Here is a 25376-nt window from a genome sequence, read left to right as displayed (position 1 = left end):
TAAACATTATGAAAATGGAAACTGAAAGAAGCTCATTGTGTGTGTATATGTGTGTTGGTGAATGATCTTGCCTTGACATCACATGATAATTGTAAACAAGTGCCGCCTGGGCGAAGGTGTTTGATTGTTGAAAGACTAAAAATACCCAATGGTCCCCTTCCCCAGGAAAAAAATCATTGATGAGGTCTCCAGGTGCATCACAGAATGATCTTTGGAGAAGCTAGATCCATCAAACTAATTCAAATAGAAAAAAGGGACATAAAAATATTTTTCATTTAATATTGTGGAAATGTTTCCATGTAGATAGATATTAATTTGTTTTTGGAGAAGATGTTTGTTAACTATAGAGATTATGTAATAGGATTTGAGATATGGTTTACATAAAATTCACATCAATAGGAAAACCCATACACAAGTCACTCTTCCCCTTTTAACAATCCCAGGGAGATGAAAGAACAAGCTGATCAAATCAGAATTTATTCATAAATCTCTGAACTTGTTGCCAGCAAATATGAATTCGAACACCCTTTAATATTTCCCCCTAAACTCAACTCCCTAAGCACTAGCAGTAGCTTACATAATAGTTAAATGAGCAGGAAAAAATCCATAAAGCTCATTTCCCTTTTGAACAATGCATATATAATGTAACATATTCTATCATGATTTGACATCCTTGAACAACTTGGATAATGTCATACAATACAACAGAACAAATTCTTTTGCTTTTTCCTCTTGTTTCATTCAATCCAGACTCCAACTTCAGCTAACTTACCTCACATATTTTATTTCAAGAAATGTCATGTAAGACTGAGCCTGAATTACAAAATTATGCGATCGACAAAATTTTGTCACTAATTTGATATGAATCTCTTTATGTTACCTATGTTCTATTTTTGACGAACAACAGCATCATGGCTATAAAACAGAACACATTAGCAGCTCGGTGTCTGACTTAAATATATCTTTGTATTTGAGTTAAAGTATTGAGATAAATCAATAGGTTAGCTTTTTAGATTACAATCTTCATTTGCGTCACTTTTCAACATTTTATTTTTACTTTTAGGTTTTAGAAAAGGAAACTATAATCTTACACGCAATATATAAGCTTTATATGATGTATGCTTTGAAGCACTGAACTACTGTGTCAAAGTACTTGAGCTCAATCCTTGTCACTGGTATCCTGTTATTTTTGTAGTCAGGAAACATTCAAAATGATTTGACTGAATTCCATCATTTTAACTTGCTTCACAACCATACGGTTTCAGGTTCAGTCTCATTGCAAAGCATCTCAGGTAAATTTTTTTTTCTACTATAGTCCAAGGCTGACCAAAGTATTGCAAAAGGATTTGATAGATGGAAACTGAAAGGAGTTCAGTGTGTGTATGCGTGTGTTGGTGCATGATCTTGCCTTGATATCACAAGATAATTGTAAACAAGTGTCACGATCAAACAAACAGTGTCCTTCATTTGCAAACTCCTGTGGAAGCTTGTCCAATTGCTTCAGTTCTATATTTAAGAGATGAGGAATTATGTTCATTATTTACATTTGACAGATACTTGTCCTCATCTTGTTTGTTGTTAACACACCATTTCGGTTGATATACCCTCCAGCCTTCATCAGGTGTCTTGAGGAAATTTCGAACCTGGGTTCTCATCCCTAAGGTATTTTTCGATATTATTATTATTATTATGATTATTATTATTCAGGTATGCCCATGGGCATATAGTGTAGTGGTTCAGAGCACGGGCTACTAACCTCAAGATTCCGAGTTCGATTCCAGGCAGTGACCAGAATAATAATAGCAATAATAATAATAATAATAATAATAATAATAATAAAATCAAAAAATACCTTAGGAATGAGAACCCAGGTTCGAAATTTCCCCAAGACACCTGATGAAGGGTGGAGGGTCTATCAGCCGAAACGTTGTGTTAACAACAAACAAGATGAAGACAAATATCCATCAAATGTAAATAATATAAATAATGAAATATTATTTTACTTGGAATCAGGTGAGGGTTGGTAACAAGAAGGGCATCCTGCTGTCAAAAATCTACCTCAACCCAAACAAGCATGAAAAAATGATGGTGGATGATGAATGAAGATGATGATGATGATGACAACAACAATGATGTGATTTGTTACTTCTCAGGAATTTGAAATCTGAGGCAACTTTACCCATTCCTGTCCTCCTGACATGGTTTTCTTAACTACTTGGATTGTTTGATCCTTTTCCCCAGAGATTGCTTAGTATATCCATTTGATCTCCTTTTCTCCTAAATTTCTAAATATATCCATAATAACTGGAAATATTATTGGAATTAAGTGGGTTAAGTTATTTTTATTTTTAACTGACCTTAATCGTAACTTTCCTGCAAGCCATATTTCTAACTGACTGAATTTATAATTTTTATGTACTTCACGAAATGTATATTGACAATCATCACACTTTCCCTTGATATTCAGAAATACCATAACGTTCGTTTAGTGCTGGAGACCATGACATTTTATATGACATTTCCAAGGAAGTATTGTTGACTGTTAGTTCTGTTCTGAAATGGTGTCATTCTTTTCTCAAAGGAAGATCACAGAAAGTCATCATAACAAACATATTCTTTGATTCCTTGAACTTCAAATGTAGCATACATCAAAGTTTAATTCTGAGTCTTGTGCTATTTAACATTTCTTGTTGTTCATAAAGTACTTTCTTGAAGTTTGCCTGTAGTCAACTAACTATGCTAACGACCGTGATGACTTTCCTGTTTTTCCAACCTATTTTCAGAACAATATTACACTAAGATCAAAAGATTGATGAATCTTTATCTCCTCAGGCTCAATGAATCTAAAACAAAACAATGGAAAAAAAAAAATTGTAACATTTTTTAAGTCTTTTCAGAATTCTTTACAAATCCACAGTATTATTGTGAGTAAATATTTCTTTTTGATCTTGATCACAGCACAATCCCTCATGGAGAATCAAAAAGGATATATATTTAGCTTTCATTTTTAAGAAGAAAAATAAATGTACCAATCAGTTCGCTAATCTGCTTCTCGGTACCTGCATATGTTGTTACCCAAACAACAGAGGATACATTGCAAATAGTCTTTCATTCTGATGTTTATTGTCTCGTCTAACAACTTTCCTTCAGATATATTGTGATGTGAGCCAACAAGGAAACATCTACGAGGGTTAATCAATTTGCAGGAAATAACATCCAAATCTCCCTCAAAATACACCCTGCAGTTTTGAAAACAGAGGGATGTTTGGATAATTTAGCTCTAAATACATATTTGTTGGCACTCCGTCACTTACAACGTTGAGGGTTCCAGTTGATCCGATCAACGGAACAGCCTGCTCGTGAAATTAATGTGCAAGCGGTTGAGCACTCCACAGACATGTGTACCCTTAACATAGTTCTCGGGGATATTCAGCGTGACACAGTGTGACAAGGCTGACCCTTTGAATTACAGGCACAACAGAAACAGGAAGTAAGAGTGAGAGAAAGTTGTGGTGAAAGAGTACAGCAGGGTTCGCCACCCTCCCCTGCCGGAGCCTCGTGGAGCTTTAGGTATTTTTGCTCAATAAACACTCACAACGCCCGGTCTGGGAATCAAAACCGCGATTCTATGACCACGAGTCCGCTACCCTAACCACTGGGCCATTGCGCCTCCACTTACTCTAAATACGTAATGCCCAAGAGAAAAAGAAAACAAAGTACAAGAGGATGGAATACTATTGATCATGGGTTTGCTTAGTCAGTGTTGAGCTAGGTTTAAATAACAACAACATATATTCTAAAAGTATATAAATAGACATGGTATCAAGCTAGAAGTTCAACCAATGGCATTCCATCGGTTACAATGATGAATGTTCCAACTGATCTGATCAACAGAACAACCTGCTCATGAAATTAATGTGCATGTATCAGATCATCCCATAAGTTCTGTCTGAATTTTGAATAAAGAAAACAAGTGATGAAATGTTATGTTTAATTGAGATTTAATCATCAATGTACTTTCCCTGATTATCTATGACTTCCTTCCATCTATTTACAAGCTTTTTAATCCCATCAATGTAAAACTCTTTTGGTTTCAAAGCGAAGAACTCTGAAATGTCAGTTTCCACCTCCTCCTGGCTTGCGAAAGTTATGTCCCCCAAATGATTCTGTAAACTTTGAAACAAATGTAGTCTGAAGGAGCAAAGTCGGGAAAATAAGATAGATGAGGAATTTTTTCCCAACCAAGCTCTTTGATCTTTTGTGATGTGATCTTTTGCAGTGTGGGGTTGCGCATTGTCCTGATGAAACATCACTCCTTTTCGATTCATTAAAGCGGGTCTTTTTTTCTTCAAAGCTTGGTTCAAATGCTCTAATTGCTGACAGTAGACATGAGCATTGATTGTTGCATTAGGTAGTAACAATTCAAAGTGAATTACTCCTTTACAATCCCACCAGATAGAGAGAAGAAACTTTTTCCCATGAAGTTCCCTTCTCGGTTGTGGTTGAGTTTTTTCACTTTTACCAAGCAACTGTTTACAACATTTAACATTTCGATAGAAGATCCATTTTTCGTCACCAGTCAAAAGTCTATCCAAAAAGGGTGAAATGAGTTCGCAAGAATGGAGAGAAGAGCAGATGTCAACTTGGGATTTGCGGTTGCTTTCGGACAATTCGTGAGGCACCCATTTTCTAAGTTTATAGGAACAACAGCCACTGATGGTGCCACCGCCGCCATCACCGCTACCGCCACCATCATTGTTTTACATCCATTTTTCCATGCATGCATAGAGCAAACAAAATTCACTGAGATAAATTTTTCTATGGCTGGATGCCCCTTTTTGTCATCAACCTGTTTCCAGGCATGGTAATATCTCCCCCCATGGCTGGACATGTTTACACAGAAGATTGAAATGAAGAACACTGCTTGAATGACAGTAACATTTAACAGAGCTATCACATGGTGTCAAGACAAGGAGGCACAAATGCACATACACACACAGACTTCTTTTAAATTTCAACTAGATACACACAAAAAGCTTTAGTCAGCTTGGAACAATAGGAAGACACTTTTCCAAGCTGCTGCACAGCAGGACTGAACCAGAAACCATGCAGTTGGAAAATAAACTTCTTAACATCACAGCCATCACTATAGTAATTCATTATTGTGCTCCCTTGTGTATAAGACACAAGCTACATCAACTGCCACAGTTTTAATTCTAGATTAACTAAAAATTATCTTCAAAGCTGCAAGGAAGAGAGAGAAAAATAAGCTTGACTGCTTGAAAATGTTATCAAGAAATATCATAAAATCATAAAGCAATCTTTAAAGCAATCTTTAAAGCAATCTTTAAAGCAATCCTTAAAGCAATCTTTCTAAAAATGACTTTAGGACTAGTTATGATACTGATATTACAAATAAATATGAAATATTTTCTAGAAGCCATAAACTTGATCGCATTGGCAATATTTTAGAAATTTTTTTTTTTTCAAATCATACTTTAGAAAGAGTTTTCAGTTCAAATAGGATTTCACAAGTAACTATCATCATCATTATCATTTAATGTTCCCTTTTCCATGCTTGCATGGGTCAAATGGAGTTTATTGAGGCAAATTTTCTACAGCTGGATGCTCTTCCTGGTGCCAATATTTACCTGCTTCCAAGCAAGGTAAAATTTCTTCAAGGCCAGACATATTTTGCAATATGAAAAATAGAAATAATCAACATCACTTCTATGATATGATAGCAACACTCATGTATATGTATGATACACATGTATCAACATCACATGTATGATATGATGGCAATACTCGTATTTTTCAATATGAAGAATAGAAATAACCAACATCACTTTTATGATATGATGGCAATACTTGTCTACAACTTTCTTATGAACTTGAGCAATAATTTTTGCCAAGAGAGTCAAAGGGAAAGAACTCTAAAATATAAACTGCTTAACAATTCAATAGTGATATGAAAAGATGAATCAATCCTGATATTTGGTAGCTGGGGTGACAATCTCTAAACATGTTTCAGTTTTGTTAGACCTCCTCAGTGAAGTCATAACCCTGTGTAACAAAATTTTATTTTTATTTTTCAATTTTTTGTCCTTGGTCAGTAAGTGTTATTTCTTATTTGCTTCTACCTAGAAATCAAAGGAAATGATTACTATTCCCTTCAAATTTTGCTTTTATGACCTGTTCAGCAATGTTTTGAAACTGACTTATTTTCCATTACATTTAAGATGGATTCAGTACTGAGTTACTGAAGCAGGAACATCATTATAGCAAATATTTTGCTCAATACTACAGATTTGCTTGTCACTTGCTTGACCTTAACCACTTAAGCATGTCCCTTAGTAGCTGACAATATGTGCATCTCTGATCATGAGCAGGAGTAGTGGGGGAGCATAATAACCATGTCTTGAGAGGGATTCTTTAGGGCTTGAATAAATGTAACAAAAACAAAATTTGATGGAAATATTAACCATTTTTCATACTTTCTAGGGGTAAGCAAATAGGAAACAACAGTTGCTATCCAAGGACAAAAATCATGTTGCACAGTGTAATCAATTTAATTTTTAATCTATTTAATTTCAAAGTTCACTCCCTTGCCTCCTTTTTACAAGAATTGACATTAATACTAATGGCTTTTCTTCTCATTATGAATTTAATTTCACTTGATTAAAAATACTTTTTGACTCACTGCAACCAGTAATGTTAGCCTACTCTTTATGCTAATTTCTTTACACACAAAGCACACAAGAGAAATTTTCAAATTGCTTTTTGGCTCATTACACTTAACTCTGTGTTTTTTAAGCAGAAAACACTCCAGAGACTTTTCCAGCAACAAAGATAGTTTATCATCAGATGAGTAATATTGCTTCAATGCATATTGAAGTTCGATGGTTTTGCTGGTTTAATGCATTGATAAGTTGAACTTAGAATATTTCTTTTCCAAAACGTGTTCAGCAATTAATGGTTTTGAGAGACCTGTACCATATTTCGGTCTATAGTCACTGCTTTATATTTAGAAAAAGAGGTAAATAAGGGGCCTGCAAAAAAAACAGTGTTGAATTAACACATACGCTGTGTAACCTGTATTCTAGCATCTGCATTGAAATAAAAGGGAAAATAATTAGATAAGAACAAAAGAAATGTAAATAAAACATTATCGATTCCTTCTTCTTTTTAAAGCCTGCTTGCAGAAAAATGTCTGATAGCAAGGATAATAGCTAGTTTTTTTTTGTTTTGTTTTTGCTTTGTTTTTGCTTGCTGGGTTTTTTTAAGCTTTTCTTTTTGTTTTTATTTTCTTTCTTCATGTGATTAAGCAGCATGAATGAAAAGAAAATCACTTGGAAATACAGCCTTTCCAAAGATTTTCCCACATGTAACGATTATAAACGTCAGTTGGAGGAAGTTTATAGATAGTGAATGGAAAAGAAGTTGTACAGGTAGCTGTCTAGTTCTGATCTACAATACTGCTAAGACAAACATAGACCGATTGGCTTTTCCACAAAACTATTGCCCAGTAAGAAGATAGACAAGTAAAAAAAAAAAAAAAAAAAAAAAAAAACAAATAAGATAAACTGAGGAACAAAAGTTAAGACATGACAAGTTACTTAGTCAAGTCATCTTTACTTTTCACTTGTTTTCTTTTGTAAATGTGCAAAGTTATTGCTGCTAAATAACTAATACATCAGCACACAAATGTAGCACACGCAAGTAATGGCTGTCAAATTCTAAGGCATATTTTGCATTTTTGCAAGAAGCCTCCTCATAGGAGGTCATGTGAACAAGCAACACCAGAAACAAAAGAAAACAATATGCAAAAAAGAGTCTTAGCTCTGAGTATATGTATCATCATTATCATCATTTAACGTCCATGTTCCATGCTGGCATATATATCATCATCATCATCATCATTGTACTTTATTTTATCAACCCCAAAAGGATGAAAGGCAAAACTGACCTTGGTAGGATTTGAACTCAAAGCATTTTTTCCAACACACTAACAATTCTGTTAGTGTCACCTTTGTGGTGTGAAGTAATGCAAAGAGGAAGTATATATGGAACTACATGCAATAAGATAGACATTAAACAAGCTAATGAGGGAGTCTTCATGTTGCCACCTGATCTGCTAGAAACAGCAACCAAATCTCAATTAAGCTACACTCTAACCTCTTCAAAAGAGAAAGGAGACATTGAATAATATAGTAGTCCTAGATATACTCTATCTAGAAAAAATATGGGATGGTCACAACTGGTTGGTACACTTGTATCATTGGTCTACTCAATCAAGGATGAGCTGGGACTGAACAAACAGAATTGCATTGCAAATGGAAGACTACAATGAGAAATATGTATTCTATATATAGTTTGAGTAGTAAGAATATTACAATATTACAAAGATAAAAGAATCCAGTTAATTTTGACCCTTGACATGAACTTCTGAAATGTTATGTATATACTAAGAGATTAAAGATAAAATACATATTTCTATTCCAAAACAGAAGAAAGCGAAGAAGTTAAGAAACAAGACATAGTTTTTGTATTCCCCACTTTAAAAACCTTTCAAAAATGTTCATGCTTATCAAGAGAAGGAAATTAGAATAGAATCCATTCCAGCACATCTCTCAAGAGAAGTTCTTTCATCATAACAAGCTACATCCAAAACCAAGTAATCCATTTGAAGAGATGGCATACAAAAGAACACAGATTTCAACTGACTGATTTCTGACTTAATCTCTGATATCAATCCAGTAGTTTTGATATCCAAACTTAAAATATTTCGTATGATTAGAAAGAAGAATTGACCTGTTCATTTGTCCAACAATCTCAAGAAGCTTAAGGTTATTCTTATATTCTATAAGAATTATTTTTAGCCAAGCAACAGTAACCAGCCATGGTTCTGGTTGTAATGGTTTGCATGGTATTTATAGGTTTAAACACATTTCTTATTTCTGTGTGTTTCTTCTATAAACTTTTGAAATGTTGTCAGCTTCATTTCAATAAACATTCAATACATATATTGCAGTGGTTGACAAACACAGACACAAAGATACACACATGTATACAGAAATTTACTGGAAACAAATGATGAAGACAGGTCAGGGAACAACAAGCAGGTGTATAAGTTTAATACTCGGGAAGAATGGAAAAGTCTTTGATGTTTCAAACCTACACACATTGACAGAAAGGGTTGAGAAGGAAAAAATGGAGAAAGAAAAAAAAGAAATCAGTGTGAGAGAAAAAAATGTGTAGGGATTAATGGTTCAACAAGATGAAGTTATACATATATATATATATATATATATATATATATATATATATATATATATATATATATATATATATATATATATATATATATATACAAATATATATATATATATATATTGTGTCATCCCATTAATAATGCAGTTTTTTCAATTGCATGAACTAAAAGTCAGAGGGGGACAGGATAAACTACCTGCATCAACTTGCTATAAAAGCAGGTAGTAATTTTACCTTGTGCTTATTCTTAGTGCAAGTTTTGAAGAGTGCTGTTCGATTTTAACAATTATTTTTCAAACCTATAATGGAAGTGACAAAGGAGCATATTTGGCATATTTTGCTTTATGAGTTCAATAAAGATAACAATGCAATGGAAAGCGTAAGGAATATTAATGCAGTATATAGGGATCGGACAAAAAGCATAAGCCAGTGTCAACAGTAGTTCCAGAAATTCCGAGTTGGAAACTACAGCCTAGAAGGCAAGCCTCATCCTGGAACATCTGTAGAGCTCCACAAGGATGTCTTTCAAACCCTTGTGGAACAAAATCCCTTCGTACTTGTTGAGGAACTAGCAGAGAAGCTTAGTTTTGGTCATTCAGTCATTCATCAACACCTGCATGCCATTTGAAAAGTCAGCAAATTGGGTCAATGGGTTCCTCACAAACCTTCCGAGTCTAATCGCACGCATAGAGTGAATGTGTGCTCTTCTTTGCTGTCATGTCTCACAAATGAACCTTTTTTGAACCGAATAGTGACTGGTGACAAGAAATAGGTTCTCTATAAAAATGTCAAGTGCCAAAGACAGTGGGTAGGGAAAGGAGAAACTCTGACACCCCAGGCTAAAGAAGGTCTTCACCCACGTAAGGTGTTGTTGTCTGTTTCGTGGGATATGAAAGGTTTAGTCCACTTTGAACCTTTAAACCCAAACCAGACAATAACAGATGAGATCTACTGCAAGCAGATTGAGAGGCTTAAGTCTGTGAGAGAAGAAAAATGATCATCTTTGGTTTTAAGATAAAAAAGTGTTCTTCCATCAGGATAATGCTCGGCTACATACAGTGAAGATGACATTCCAAAGGCTAGAGCAGTTTGAATGGGAAATGATGCCCCACTCACCATATTCGCCAGACATTGCCCCATCTGATTATCATTTATTCTGCAGTCTTCAAAATCATTTGGACAGAAAAAATATGAATTCTGTAGACAATGTCTGAACAGTACTGGAGGAGTATTTTTCATCACAGACAAGTGAATTTTGCAAGAGGAGCTTTGCAAGCTGACCAGATAGATGGAAGAACATTGTAAAAAATGAAGAAAAGTATATTTTATATTAAAAAAGAACTTATCTTCATTAAAAAAGAACTCATTAAAAAAGAACTTCATTAAAAAAGAACTTATCTTCATTTTGAAAAATAAAAGGTATCTAAAACAAAAACGCATTATTTATGGGATGACCCAATGTATATAACAGGTCTTTTTCAGTTTCCATCTACCAAATTTACTCACAAGGCTTTGGTTGACCCAAAGCTATAGTAGAAGACACCTACCCATGATGCTATGCAGTGGGAATGTACCAGGAATCATGTGTTAGGAAGCAAGCTTCTTACAACATGGCAATGCCTGCACCTAGTGAAACCATAGTTGTAGCCGATGCAAGTGTCATGGAACTAGCACCCATGTCAGTGGCAATTAAAAGGTTCCATTTGAACATTAGGCGATATGCCATACTTGAGAAGACCCATCAAACCAAGTGAAATTGTAGTCATGGCCAATGCCAGTGTTGCATAACTGGCACGTAAAATGTGCCATTCAAGTCTTGGGCCTCAGTGACAGTGACAAGTAACCGAGACCTTTGACAATATACCATGCTTGAGAAGACCTATCAAGCCAAGTGAGACAGTAGTCATGGCTGATGCCGGTATTACGTAACTGGCACCTGTGCCAGTGACATGTAAAAGGTACCCACTACACTTTTGGGGTGGTTGGTGTTAAGAAGGTCATCCAGCCATAGAAACAATACCAAATGAGATTGGAACTTTGTGCAGCTCCCCTGCTTACCAGTTTCCAGTCAAACTCTCCAACCCAAACCAGCATGGAACACAGATGTTAAATGATGATGATAAGATATATAAGATATATATATAATATGTACATATAATATATATGTATATATAATATATATGTAGCATATATATATATAACATATATTGTAAATATAATAAATATAATACACGCAAACACATATGCATGCATAGACACACATACATACATAAGACAACTACACAATAATATGCTTAGTGGAAATGTAAGGTAAACTTATAAGCATATGATTTTTCTTGTTCTTTTGTTTGTTTCTTTTTTTTTTTTTTTGGTAAACATAGATTTTAGCTTCGCTGTAAAAAGTAGACACGGAGAATAACTTATAGGTTTTCATATCTGACCAGATTTTAGCATTTACTACTAGTACATCAAAGATTGGTTATACTATAGAGAAAGTAATAGTTTACAGCTATTTATAGTAGACACAACCTCAGACACAACTAAATGGATCTGCCTAATTTGCATAATAGTGCAAGCATGAGTAGCATAAATTAATAAGAGTACAACACTTCAATAGATTAATAAGGATATAATAAAATCAGGTGTGGTGTACAGGAGATAAGACTTTGCTGGTACAGACACATGATGTGTGTGGAGGATGGCAATTGTTTACAAATATTGTATGATGTCATGATGAGCATGCACAATCACACACATATACATAGGAATATGGAACTTGTGCAAGAGGAACTAGTAAGCCAGAGACCTGCAAGTTGCAGTCTGGTTTGGCATGGTTTCTACAGCTAGATGCCCTTCCTAACACCAACCACTCCAAGAGTGGATTTGGTTACTTTTCACGTGCCACCTGCACGGGAGCTTCTGTGTGGCAGCAGTACAGGTACCAGTTACATAACACCAGCATCGGCCACAACTATGATTTCACTTGACTTGATTAGTCTTCTCAAAAAACGGCATATTACCAGTGGTCTTGGTCACTTGTCATCGCCTCTGTGAGGCCCAATGTTCGAGGATCATGCTTCACTACCTCTTCCCATGTCTTCCTAAGTCTAATAGATGTAAAAATTATGATGATAGCAACAATGTTGCTGCAGCTGATGATGATGATGACTACGATGATGTCGACAACAACAACAATGACAATCTATTTCCAAGCTTGTGACAGAATCAGCTCAGCACAGAGTGAATCTCTGGAAGTTGTGATGCGATAGATATCATGCTGTAGATATTTATAATCAGATAAAATTACAAAAGAACTTCATATTTGTTAAGAAAGCATTCAATTCTGAAAGTCAGAGAAGTGGAATTGTTTTTGAATTGGCAATAGAGATTTTAGTTCACCATTTCAGGCTGCCTTGGTTGAAATGTCACAAAAACAAATGTCTGTCTAATTAGTTAATTAGTCAATGACTCATGTCTTAAGTTCACAATCTGGTTGTACACAAATCATAAATCTTCTGACATTGTAGTTTCATTCTACATTATAAGAAGCATTGCAAACAAAATTACTACAAAAAAAAATATTTAAAAAAAAGACTATCAAAAGATTCTTTCCCGCCACCCTCTTCCCTCATTTTCCATTTATATGTTTTAAGATAATAATCAGAAATATTGAGTATAAATAACTCACCAAGTTTTTCCCTTCATATATTTGTTTGACGTTCTGTACCACTAATTTATCAAGAGCTTCGACTCGACCAGCCTGAAATAATAAAATACAAATAACCTAAGACAAACATAACGACATTGAATCTAATTGAGTTCTCAATAACATAATTATTGTAAAAAAAAAAAAAGCACAAAAAACACACCGTCCAAAGTTTTGTTGATTTAGGTTCAAATAGACTGCTGAAGCAGAAAAAGGTCAAAAAGAAAAAAAAAAATAGTTTTTATTCACCTTACTTATAGCTGGCATTATTTAATGATTAAATACAACTCGAGACCAAAACAATTACAAAACTTGGTTTTAATGGTTTTATTGTTAACTTACAAAGACTCAAATAATGGAAAAATTCAAACAGAAATATTCTATACAGTTTTGCAGCTGTGAATAAGGAGTAGAATGGCTATGAAAGTTAAAGTGCTCGGATACTGACTACATAATCATAAATTCAATTCTTAGTACTATCACTGAGTTGTGGCCCTTGTCAAGAAATAATGTTTCATCATCCATGCTGTACCTCACTTCACCCAAATTTCTTTTCCTATCAGATAAAGGTTTCTGTCAAATGCTCCAGGGAAACCTTTATCTGTCAAATAAACATTTCTCTGGATTATTCTCATTTTTTTTTTTTACCTACAGGCATCAACCAGAAAAAGATCAAACTGAATATCAATATTATTATCATCATTATTATTATTATTGAGTGAGAGAGCAGCACATGCCATCAAAGTGACATTGGGGTACAGTTATACAAAGCCCAATATACCCATCATTACTACCCATCTGATATAACAGCACATGACCTTGCAGGTGGAGCCCATTTAGAATTTTCTTCAGGTTGAGTAGACCATCCCACTAAAAAGGTCCCTGAATGAGGGTTGTTTAAGGATGCTGAACAAAACACCCATGTTTCCAGAAGTGAATTATTCAAACTCCAAAGAATTCCTCTCAACACATGGCTATGATGTTCCCCCACTTCTTCTGCTCGTGATAAGAGATGCACATATTGTCAGCCACCAAGGGACATGCTCAACTGGTTAAGGTCAAATAACTGACATGCAAGTCTGCAGTTTTGAGAAGAATATTTACTGTAGCCCATCTTTTATACCATTATCATTATTATTACTATTATTATTATTATTATTACTATTATTATTATTATTATTATTATTATTATTATTATTATTATTATTATATAAAGCGGTGAGCTGGCAGAATCATTAGCCTGCTGGACAAAATGCTTAGCAGTATTTTGCCCATCACTACATTCTGAGTTCAAATTCCACTGAGATCAATTTTGCCCTTCATCCTTTCGGGAGTCAAGAAATTAAGTCCCAGTGAAACTCTGGGTCGATGTAATTGACCTACCCACTCCCCCAAAATTGCTGCCTTTATGGCAAAATTTGAAACCATTATTATTATTATTATTATTATTATCGTTATTATTATTATTATTATTATTATTATATATATGCTCAACAGATTAAACTGTTGGAAAAAAAAAATTCCTAACATTGGGCTACAACAAGTAACCTTAGATGCCAAGAACCCTCCTAAGTATCCTAGCTGTACCTAATAACACTGCTTTCTGGAGCTGTACTAAACTGGGTTTTATGCTTATTTCCTTTATCCATCTGTTCAAAACTTTAGGGATAGTTCCTAATGCACCTATAACTACAGGGATACAATTTATGTGCACTTTCCATAGTCTCTGTAAATCATTGGCTAGGTCCTGGTTCTTTGCTATTTTCTCTATACCTCTCATATTGACTTTCTCATCATTTGAGACTGTAAAGTCAATTATCTGGCACTTTCTATTCTCTTTATCTACAACTACCAAATCAGGCCTTCTAGCTTCTATTACTCTGTCTGTCTTACTATTATTATTTTTATTATTATTATCATTGCTGTCATTATTGTTATTATTTTATCATTATTGCTGTTGTAATTTTTATCATTATTATTATTATTATTATTATTATTATTATTATTATTATTATTATTATCATTTTATTATTGCTGCTGCTGTTGTTATCATCATCATCATCAACATTATATAAGACAGAATCGTTAGCATGCGATGCATAATGCCGAGCGGCATTTTGTCTGTCTTTATGTTCTGAGTTCGAATTCTGCTGAGGTCGACTTTACTTCTCATCCTTTAAGGGTCAGTAAAATAAGTACCAGTTGATCACTGGCATTTATGTAATCAATCTACCCCTGCCCCCAAAATTGCTGGCCTTGTGCCAAAATTTGAAACCATTATTATTATCATTTTTTTCTTTCTCTCTCTTTATTCTTTTAAATCCTCTCTTTCAAACACTCATACATCGAAATTCACGGGAGTGACCATCATTATTATACACTTTCAACATAATCACTGCTACTGATTATGATGATGATTATCATCATTATTACTATTATTATCATTATTATTATTATTATCATTATTATCATTATTATTATTATTATTATTATTATTATGCAGTTTCATCATAATCACTGCTACTGATTCTTCAGTTAAAGGTGAAGCATAAGAAACCTAACTTCTTAAAACTAAAAATAGAGATAGAGAGAAAGAGAGAAGTTGGAGGAGAGAGAGAAAGGTGGAGGGAGGAAGGGAGAAAGGTGAGAGAGAGGGCGGAGAAGGAGAGAGGGGAGAGGGGGGAGGGGGAGGGGGAGGGATGGGGAGGGATGGGGAGGGGCAGGGGCAGGGGCAGGGGCAGGGGAGGGGCAGGGGCAGGGGAGGGGCAGGGGAGGGGTAGGGGAGGGGCAGGGGAGGGGCAGGGGAGGGGAGAGGGGAGGGGAGGGGAGAGGGGAGGGGAGAGGGGAGGGGAGGGGAGAGGGGAGGGGAGAGGGGAGGGGAGAGGGGGGTTAAATAACAAGAGAAATAAACAGTACTGCAACATACTGCAAAATAACCACAACAGGCAGAGCATCAACTGCTGCAGTAGGTAGTAAAATAAAATAAAATAAAATGAAATATAAATAAAAGACGTGTAACAAAAACAAAACAAGAGAAAAACCAATAACATGAGCTTTGTGCATCTTGACAAGTCAGATACTGACTAGTCATTGCAGTAGCAAGGTATATGATAAATCAACTGAACAGTATGCATATTGGCTTGCAACTGAATGAATAGCTGCTGCAACAAGATGCTTCCAGAAACTGAAATAGTGCAGCTTTTTAGTTTATTGAACATGAAATGGATTATCAGTGAAGTATCTCGGTAGACACAACTTCTAATAACTTGTCAAAAAATATACTGCTCGCATTTTTGAAAAATAAAGATAAGTTGTATGTTGGAGTTAGGCATGGCTGTGTGGTTAAGGTCACTTTGCTTTGCTTTGTAAAGTGTGTGGTTTTGGGTTCGGTCCCACTGCTTGGTACCAGGAAATAAACAACCTCAGCCCCAGGCTGACCAATATGTTGAGAGTGAATTTAGTAGATGGAAACTGTGTGGAAGTCGTTCATGTATATGTGTGCGTGTGCTTTTTTTAATATTTTTTACTTGTTTCACACATTGGACTGCAGCCATGCTGGGGCACCACTTTGAGGAATTTTACTCAAAGGAATCAACCCCAGGACTTGTTTCAAAAGTTTATTACTTATTCAATCAGACCCTTTTTACCAAAATGCTAAGTTACAGGGGCAAAAACAAACCAACACCAGTCATCAAATGGTTGCTGGAGACAAACACACACACACACACACACACACACACACACACACACACACACACACACACACACATATAATATATATATCTATATGGTGAGCTACTTTCAGTTTCCATCTACCAAATCCATTCACAAGGTTTGGGTTAGCCTGCAGTTATAATAGAAGACACTTGTACAAAGTGACACACAGTGGGACTGAAACCAGAACCATGTGGTTAGAAAGCAAACTTCTAACCAGAAACTTCAAATTTCACCATTCCTGAAAATAATTATATTTGTGTGTGTGTGTGTGTGTGTGTATTTGTATGTCTTTGCATTTGTCCACTTCACCACTTGACAACCAGTGTTGGTTTATTTACATTCTCATAACACAGCTACTAAGCATAAGAAACTGATAGAATAAGTAGCAGACTTGAAAAAAGAACATAAATAATGGGGTTGACTTTTTTCAACTAAGCCTTTAAAGGCAATGCCCCAGCATGGACACAGTCCAAAGATTGAAACAAGTAAAAGGCAAAAGATAAAATATAGGAACATTGTATTTGAGGATGGAAGGCTTCAGTAGTGATATGGATGTCTGAATTACTGACTTCAAGGTTACGTGTTCAAAAGCTACTGGAGTGAAGAAGAGTAAATGGCACTTATTTTTATTGAGAAATATTGAGGTAACCAGAGAAATATTGAAGCAAAAACTGGTTTTATAGTGTTTTACGCTGAGGCATATTGCAGTTTTCACCAAAAATAACTAAGAAGAAAGTAGGTATGATCCTTACTTCATAGTTGAGTGAGAGATTAAAAACAGAAAGAGCAACTATTCATACGTAAATATCTAAACTTTCAAAACCAGAGAGGATAATTGTCTTTTCTATTTTTTTCTTTATGGATGGGTTAGGCTTCATGTTTTAAAAGGCTAAACATATTCCAAAATACTATAAAACTTATGAAATATGGATGCTTTCTTATGCTACATTTCAGTTTTCCCAATAATAAATAAACAAGTTTGAAAACATATATATATACTAGCAGAGATACCCGGCATTGCTCGGGATTAAAATGATATAGTTTGTTTATTACAGTTATGTTGAAACAGGTGATATGGGAAAGTGCAGCATTGACGACAAAACATTTGTAGAGCAAATGATGGTCTAATTCGACTAATTGACATGTAATACATCCATTTGGAGGATTCCATGCCCTAACCTAGCGTGGAAAACTGGGGTATGGTTAACAGTCAAACGAATGGAGGTGTAATGGAGATATTGTACGTAAATGGGTACATTCTGGAAATGGGCTGTAATGAGAGATGGTGACGGAGAAGTGAACTGTCAAAAGAGGTTGAGGAAGAAAGAGCTGGTAGTGCTAGCAATCTTACCTTACCGCCTGAGCAGCACATGCCACTAGTTTCATTTGGAAATTTGAAAGCTTTGCAGAAATGACAATTTGAGTGTAGCACACCAATTTGTACAGAATTATCGTCAAACATTTTCAAACATTTTCATCAAACATTTTCATCAAAAATTTTCATCAAAAATTTTCATCATAAATTTTCATCAAAATTTTCATCAAAATTTTCATCAAAAATTTTCATTAAAATTTTGATCAAACATTTTCATCAAACATTTTCATCAAAAATTTTCATCAAAAATTTTCATCAAAATTTTCTTCAAAAATTTTCATCAAAATTTTCATCAAAAATTTTCATTAAAATTTTGATCAAACATTTTCATCAAACATTTTCATCAAAAATTTTGATCAAAAATTTTCATCAAAAATTTTCAACATTTTCATCAAAAATTTTCATCAGAATTTTTATCAAACATTTTCATGAAAAATTTTCATCAAAAATTTTCATTAAAATTTTGATCAAACATTTTCATCAAACATTTTCATCAAAAATTTTCATCAAAAATTTTCATCAAAATTTTCATCAAAAATTTTCATCAAAATTTTCATCAAAATTTTCATCAAAAATTTTCATTAAAATTTTGATCAAACATTTTCATCAAACATTTTCATCAAAAATTTTCATCAAAAATTTTCATCAACATTTTCATCAAAAATTTTCATCACAAATTTTCATCAAAATTTTTATCAAACATTTTCATCAAAAATTTTCATCAAAAATTTTCATCAAAAATTTTCATCAACATTTTCATCAAAAATTTTCATCACAAATTTTCATCAAAAATTTTCATCACAAATTTTCATCAAAATTTTTATCAAACATTTTCATCAAAAATTTTCATCAAACATTTTCATCAAAAATTTTCATCAAAAATTTCATCAAGTTTGACTGAGGACTTGTGAGCCAGAAGGCTGCACCAAGCTCAATCTGAGCTCAAAAGTTTCTACAGCTGGATGCCCTTCCTAACGCTAACCACTCCAAGAGTGGAGTGGGTGCTTTTACATGCTACCTGCACAGAAGCCAGTCTGGCGGCACCGGCAACAACCACGCTCAAATGTTGTTTTTCATGTGCCACTGGCACATGTGCAGGTAATGTAATGCTGGAAACAATAATGCTCAAATAGTGCTTTTTACATGCCACCAGCATGGGAGCCAATCCGTGGTCCTGGCAACGATCACGCTCGGATGTGCTTTTAACGTTCCACTGGCATGAGTGCCAATCAGACAGTATTGTCATTGGCCACGTCAGTGATTTTGATTTGATTTCACTTGCCTCAATATGTCTTCGCAAGCAAAGTTTATTGTCCAATGAATGAGGGGTACTCATAAGTGGGCTGGTTACACCCCACACTCAGATGTGTTTTTAACGTTCCACTGGCACAAGTGCCAATCAAAGTGGTACAGTCATCAGCCAAGTCAGCGATTTTAATTTTTATTTCACTTGCTTCAATAAGTTGTCGCAAGCAAAGTTTGTTGTTTAATGAATGATGGGTATTAATAAAAGGCTGGTTGCACCCACTGGCATAGGCCACAAGATATGGTCTCACTTGGCTTGTCAGGTCTTCTCAAGCGCAGCACATCACCAAAGGTTTCGGTCACTAGTCATTGCCTCAGTAAGGCCCAATGTCTGAAGGTTGTGCTTCACCACTTCATCCCAGGTCTTCCTGGGTCTACTTCTTCTATAGGTTCCCTCAACTGCTAGGGTGTGACACTTTTTCACACAGCTGTCCTCATTCATTTTGCAACACATGACCATACCAGCACAATCGTCTCTCTTGCACACTACATCTTAATTCTTCTTAAATCCAACTTTTCTCTCAGGGCGCTTACACTCTGTCATGTATGCACCCTGACATTACACATCCAGCAGAGCATAGTGGCATCATTCCTTGCAAGTTTATGCATGTCCTCAGCAGTCACAGTTCATGTGTGTGTGTATATATATATATATATATATATATATATATATTCTGGATAATTTTTGATTTGAAAAGCCAGCATTTTTATTTACTGCCAACAAGGTGTACCTGCTGAAGAAGACTTCGCCTAGCAAATTATTTTATTTGCTAAAATAAGTCTGAAACCATTGGTCCAGGAGTTAGCTGGTAAATGTTTTTATTTTTCTTTCCCTTCGAAGTTTTATCCCTAAATAGTGGTATGGAATTTAACTGTTCTTTCTAGCATGCAAGAAATCCATATGATGGATGCCTCTTATGTGTTTAAATGTACACTGTATTTATATATATATATATATATATATATATATATATATATATATATGGCTTATATTCCAAAGAAATCTAGTATTTATCCTTGAATGATAAGATAAAGAGAGGAAGATGAACTTAAGTAATTAATTCCCTATGCACTAGACCAAATGTGTTTAGATAATTTGAAATGTAGGATATACCATTTTACACCTACCTCTGCCTCTGTCCATCAGCTATTGGCAATCACTCCCTCCCTTCCCAACTACCTCTACACATAGGCAGATAAGTGATGAATAGCAATTTCAAGAACAAAAACATATACAAGTCAAATGGATGCACTCAATGAGTATATTAGTTTGATGTTTTAGATGAAAAATTTTAGATGAAATATTAAAAATAAAATTATGACATTTCAAGCATGGATTTTGTTGAATAGTGGAATGGAGTCTATAAAAGAGGAAAGAGGAAGGAATGGATAGTCAGGAGAAAACTATGTGGGTAGCTTTCCTATCCTACTCTTGTTCATTCCACCTCCCACCTATTCTAATTCCTTTGATGTCATTGTTCTTTCTCCTCTTTCTTTCCAATTCCTCTTCTTCATAACATTTATTAAAGATTTATTATCATTAATAATATATTTCCAATATGAATTGGAAAACAGCTATAATCTTTATGAATATATTTTATTTCCGATATTATATTTTAAACTTCTAAACTATCTCTGTGGAAAAAGAGACTGAGATGGCTTGGACATGTGAAGTGGATGGATGACAACAGAATTCCCAAACAGCTGTTATATGGCTAGTTGGTTCATGGTAGCAGATCCAGAGGATGATCATAGCTGAGATTTAAGGACATATGTAAGAACAACCTGACCAAGAGCCACATTGATGCAAAGACTTGGGAAAAGTTAGCTGAGGACAGAACAGCATAGAAAACCTTAGTGTGCAAAGGAGTCAAACAGCCCAAGGAAGAAAATGTCCTGGAAACTTGAAGCAAAATGCCAAAGAAAGAAAGACAAGCCACTGCAGACCTGCAGCACCATCCTTGCCTTCAGATTTTGCAGCAGAACTTGCTTATCAAACATAGGAAGAATCAGCCATAAGAGAAGCTGCAGAAAGAAGACTGTGAGAACTTAAGACATTCTCCACTTCTTAGACTGTCTGTCAAGATGTAAAGAGTTGGATATAAACTAAGAGTCTTGTGGTGGAAGCATCCTGGACCTATAACACAGAGGGCCATAAATCAAAACCATGCTTTACAAAGCATCATTAAGGTGCAGGCATGACTGTGTGGTTGAGAAGTTCACTTCACAACCATGTGGTTTCAGGTTCAGTCCTACTGTGCAGCACCTGAGGCAAGTGTCTGCCACTACAGCCTCAGGTTAACCAATACTTTGTAAGTGAATTTGCAGAAACTGTGCAGAAGCTTATTATATACATACACACACACACACACACACACACACAGTTACAGGAATGTGAACACACCAACATCGGTTGTCAAATGATGGTGGAGGGACAAACACACACACACACACACATATATATATGACATATATGACAGGCTTCTTAAAGTTTCCGTCTACCAAATCCACTCACTTTGGTCGGCCCAAGGTTATAGTAGAAGACACTTGCCCAAGGTGCTACACACTGGGACTAAACCTGGAACCATGTGGTTGGTAAGCAAGCTACTTACCTCACAGCCATTCCTGCACCTATAATTTTTTTTTTTTTTTTTTTTTTTTTTAGAAATTTTCATGTGATAAAAAAAAATCAATAACTTAAAATACTTCCTGTATGAAACACATTTAAATATCCTCATTAAAACCGCATCAAGACAAGGTTAACTGCATTATTTAGATTCTAAATATTTTCAGAAATGTTTCACTAAAGAAAATAATCTTAAAAATAACTCTTAAAAAGAATAATTCCAAAGAGGTTACAGGGTTACATATGACAACTTAATAATGTACTTCTAGAATAAATATATATCAGCTGGAATATTTTGGTAATTAACTTATATTCTAATCTCTTGTGAATGTTTTCTGATAGAATATAAAGTTACACTGATACTTATCAAAAACTTCTTTCCAATTAAAAGTAGATAGAATTAGGCAATGAATAGCATAAGTGACTAAGATTAAGATAGGCTAGATTAGCTTAAGTGCAATAACACATTTCTAGTGTAAAATAATTCTTATTATGCATAATTAACATTGAAATAATTTCCCATTTTGTATGATTTGCCTATCAGGAATCTTAGCTAGTTGGCTTTGACATCGTATCATATTTTCTATTAGGTGTGTTGTTGTCGTTGTTGTTGTTGTCATTGATGTTTAGACCCAGGTTAGTCCTGATCAAGTAGATCTATTATCAAAAAAGTGTATATATATATATATATATATATATATATATATATATATATATATATATATATATATATATCTGCCAAATTAGACTGGAGCCTGGTGTTGCCATCCGGTTTCACCAGTCCTCAGTCAAATCGTCCAACCCATGCTAGCATGGAAAGCGGACGTTAAACGATGATGATGATGATGATGATATATATATATATATATATATATATATATATATATATATATATACACGTGAGTGGACAAACAACAGAAGGCATTCAACACATTTATTGGGAGTTACATGTATGGATCAAAACAGTTGGATTCAAATTCCATGCTACTTAAAGTTTCAAAGCTTGTGAAGCTTATCATTGGGCAGTGGAAATTTGAATGAATATACAGGTGGAGGAAGTCCGAGATGGTTAATGGCTGATGGGCTGCAATTGGTCAAGGAAGGTCACATGATGTCACAGTTTGATGTTGATGCTTCAGTGGCATCAATTACTTGGGGAAAAAGCTGCATGTTGAACAAGAAATCTCTCTCTCTCTCTCTCTCTCTCTCTCTCTCTCTATATATATATATATATATATATATATATATATTATATATATATATATATATATATATATATATATATATATATATATATATATATATATATATATATATATATATATATATATACAGAGAGAGAGAGAGAGAGAGAGAGAGAGAGAGAGAGAGAGAGCGAGAGAGAGAGAGAGAGAGAAAGACACACACACACACACACAGTCAGGCAGACAGATATGCAAGATGTATGTTTTCTTTTTGACTGGTCATCGGCTTTGTAGCAAGAGTTGTGAAGGAAAGCATCTTGTTTTATTCCTCATCCATTAAATTTTCAGATGGTGTTGCAAATTTTTATTGCCTTAGTTACTGTGATCAATTGTAGCATATGAATTAAGGACTTGCATTCCCTCTCCAGGAACTCATGTTCAGCCATACTTTGCTACAGATAGGTTGGTATGTATCCTGTTTCTTCAATAATATGAGGTATGAAACTCAAAGTAGTATCTTGGATACTGCATTTACAAACTCTTTATCAATGGTTCATAGATGTTCTCTTGTATTCTTCTGACCTCATTCACGTCTAGAGGGATGTAAGTATATATGTACATCTCTTTACTCTTTTACTTGTTTCAGTCATTTGACTGCGGCCATGCTGGAGCACCACCTTTAGTCAAGAAAATCGACCCAAGGACTTATTCTTTGTAAGCCTAGTACTTATTCTATTGGTCTCTTTTGCCAAACCACTAAGTTATGGGGACGTAAACACACCAGCATCGGTTGTCAAGCGATGTTGCGGGGACAAACACAGACACACAAACATATACACACACAAACATATACACACACATACATATATATATATGTATACATATATACGACGGGCTTCTTTCAGTTTCCGTCTACCAAATCCACTCATAAGACTTTGGTCGGCCCGAGGCTATAGTAGAAGACACTTGCCCAAGGTGCCATGCAGTGGGACTGAAAACAGAACCATGTAGTTGGTAAGCAAGCTACTTACCACACAGCCACTCCTGCACCTACTACATATGTATATATGTACATAGAGAGGTAGGTAGGTACGTGTGGGTGTGTGTGTGTGTGTGCATATGTTTGTCTGTGTATTTACATATGCACTTCTCCAAAACTCATTGTGTCAAAAGCAATAAACTATTGTAATTTTCCCTGCCAATAAATCATCTGCTGGCTTTGTACCTTTGAAAACATGTGAAATATAACCCTTACTTGACAAACATGTAGAAGCTAACGACAGGAAAGGCATCAAGCTTCAAAACAATGGCTCAATAATATATTCATCTAAGATGAAGAGCTGGCTGAGTCATTAGCAAACCAGGCAAAATGCTTAGCAGCATTTCATCCATCTTTACATTCTGAGCTTAAATTCTGCTGAAGTCAATTTTAGCTTTCATCCTTTTGGGGTTGATAAAATAAGTACCAGTTAATCACCAGGGTCGATGCAAGAAACTTACCTCCTCCCCCAAAATTGCTGGCCTCAAGCTAAAATTTGAAATCAATAATATATTCTTCTAACTCATGCTAGCTCAGAAAAATGGATGTAAAAATGAATGAGTGAATAAATAAACTTGCTAATATACAATACAGAAAACTTAGCTCAATTCAACCATTAGATTTTTGTTACCATGTTTCTAGTGAAATACACAGCGTGCTTGTTTTTTGTTGTTTTTTTTTAATTATAAAGAATTGATTAAAATAACCATGTCATTATTAAGTTGGTGCTTGGAACATAAATTAGCAAGAAATATTGATAGAAACTCTTAATTAAGATCCCTTTAAAATAGGGAGTTTGTATCGCAGAACAGGGGACCATTTCAGATGGGTTGATATCAAAAGGCTTAATACACAAGACCAAACTCAATTCACATTTAATATTAACAGAGTTATATAATTCAAGTGATGGCTAGCATATTATGAATTTATGATCTTATATTTCATTGAAATAGATTTAAATAGTTTTAAAGCAGCCAAAATGGAAACAAAGAATCAAACGCAATTCAGTCTTGTCTTTGACTGGTCGCTGCTTTTACGGCATCATTTCACTTCTTTGAATGCTCTAACTTAGTCAGGTCTTGTTCTGTGACAACAAATTGTTATTGCTTCTCAAAGACAACATGAAATGGAAAATAATTAACTTGTGCATA

General features: G+C 34.8%; 1 protein-coding gene across 1 annotated transcript in view; it reads right to left on the bottom strand.

The window, feature by feature from the left end:
- LOC106876925 (uncharacterized) overlaps nt 1-25376 on the bottom strand; it is a 241432-nt gene that overhangs the window by 72942 nt on the left and 143114 nt on the right. Inside the window, exon 9 of the mRNA XM_014925678.3 lies at nt 12962-13033. Within this exon, the coding sequence (XP_014781164.1) occupies nt 12962-13033 (72 nt within the window). The remainder of the gene's footprint in view (nt 1-12961; nt 13034-25376) is intronic.

This window comes from Octopus bimaculoides, chromosome 4 (genome assembly GCF_046866305.1).
Source record: "Octopus bimaculoides isolate indiv1 chromosome 4, ASM4686630v1, whole genome shotgun sequence".
Taxonomy (NCBI): domain Eukaryota; kingdom Metazoa; phylum Mollusca; class Cephalopoda; order Octopoda; family Octopodidae; genus Octopus; species Octopus bimaculoides.
This window is presented reverse-complemented; position numbering and strand designations above follow the sequence as displayed.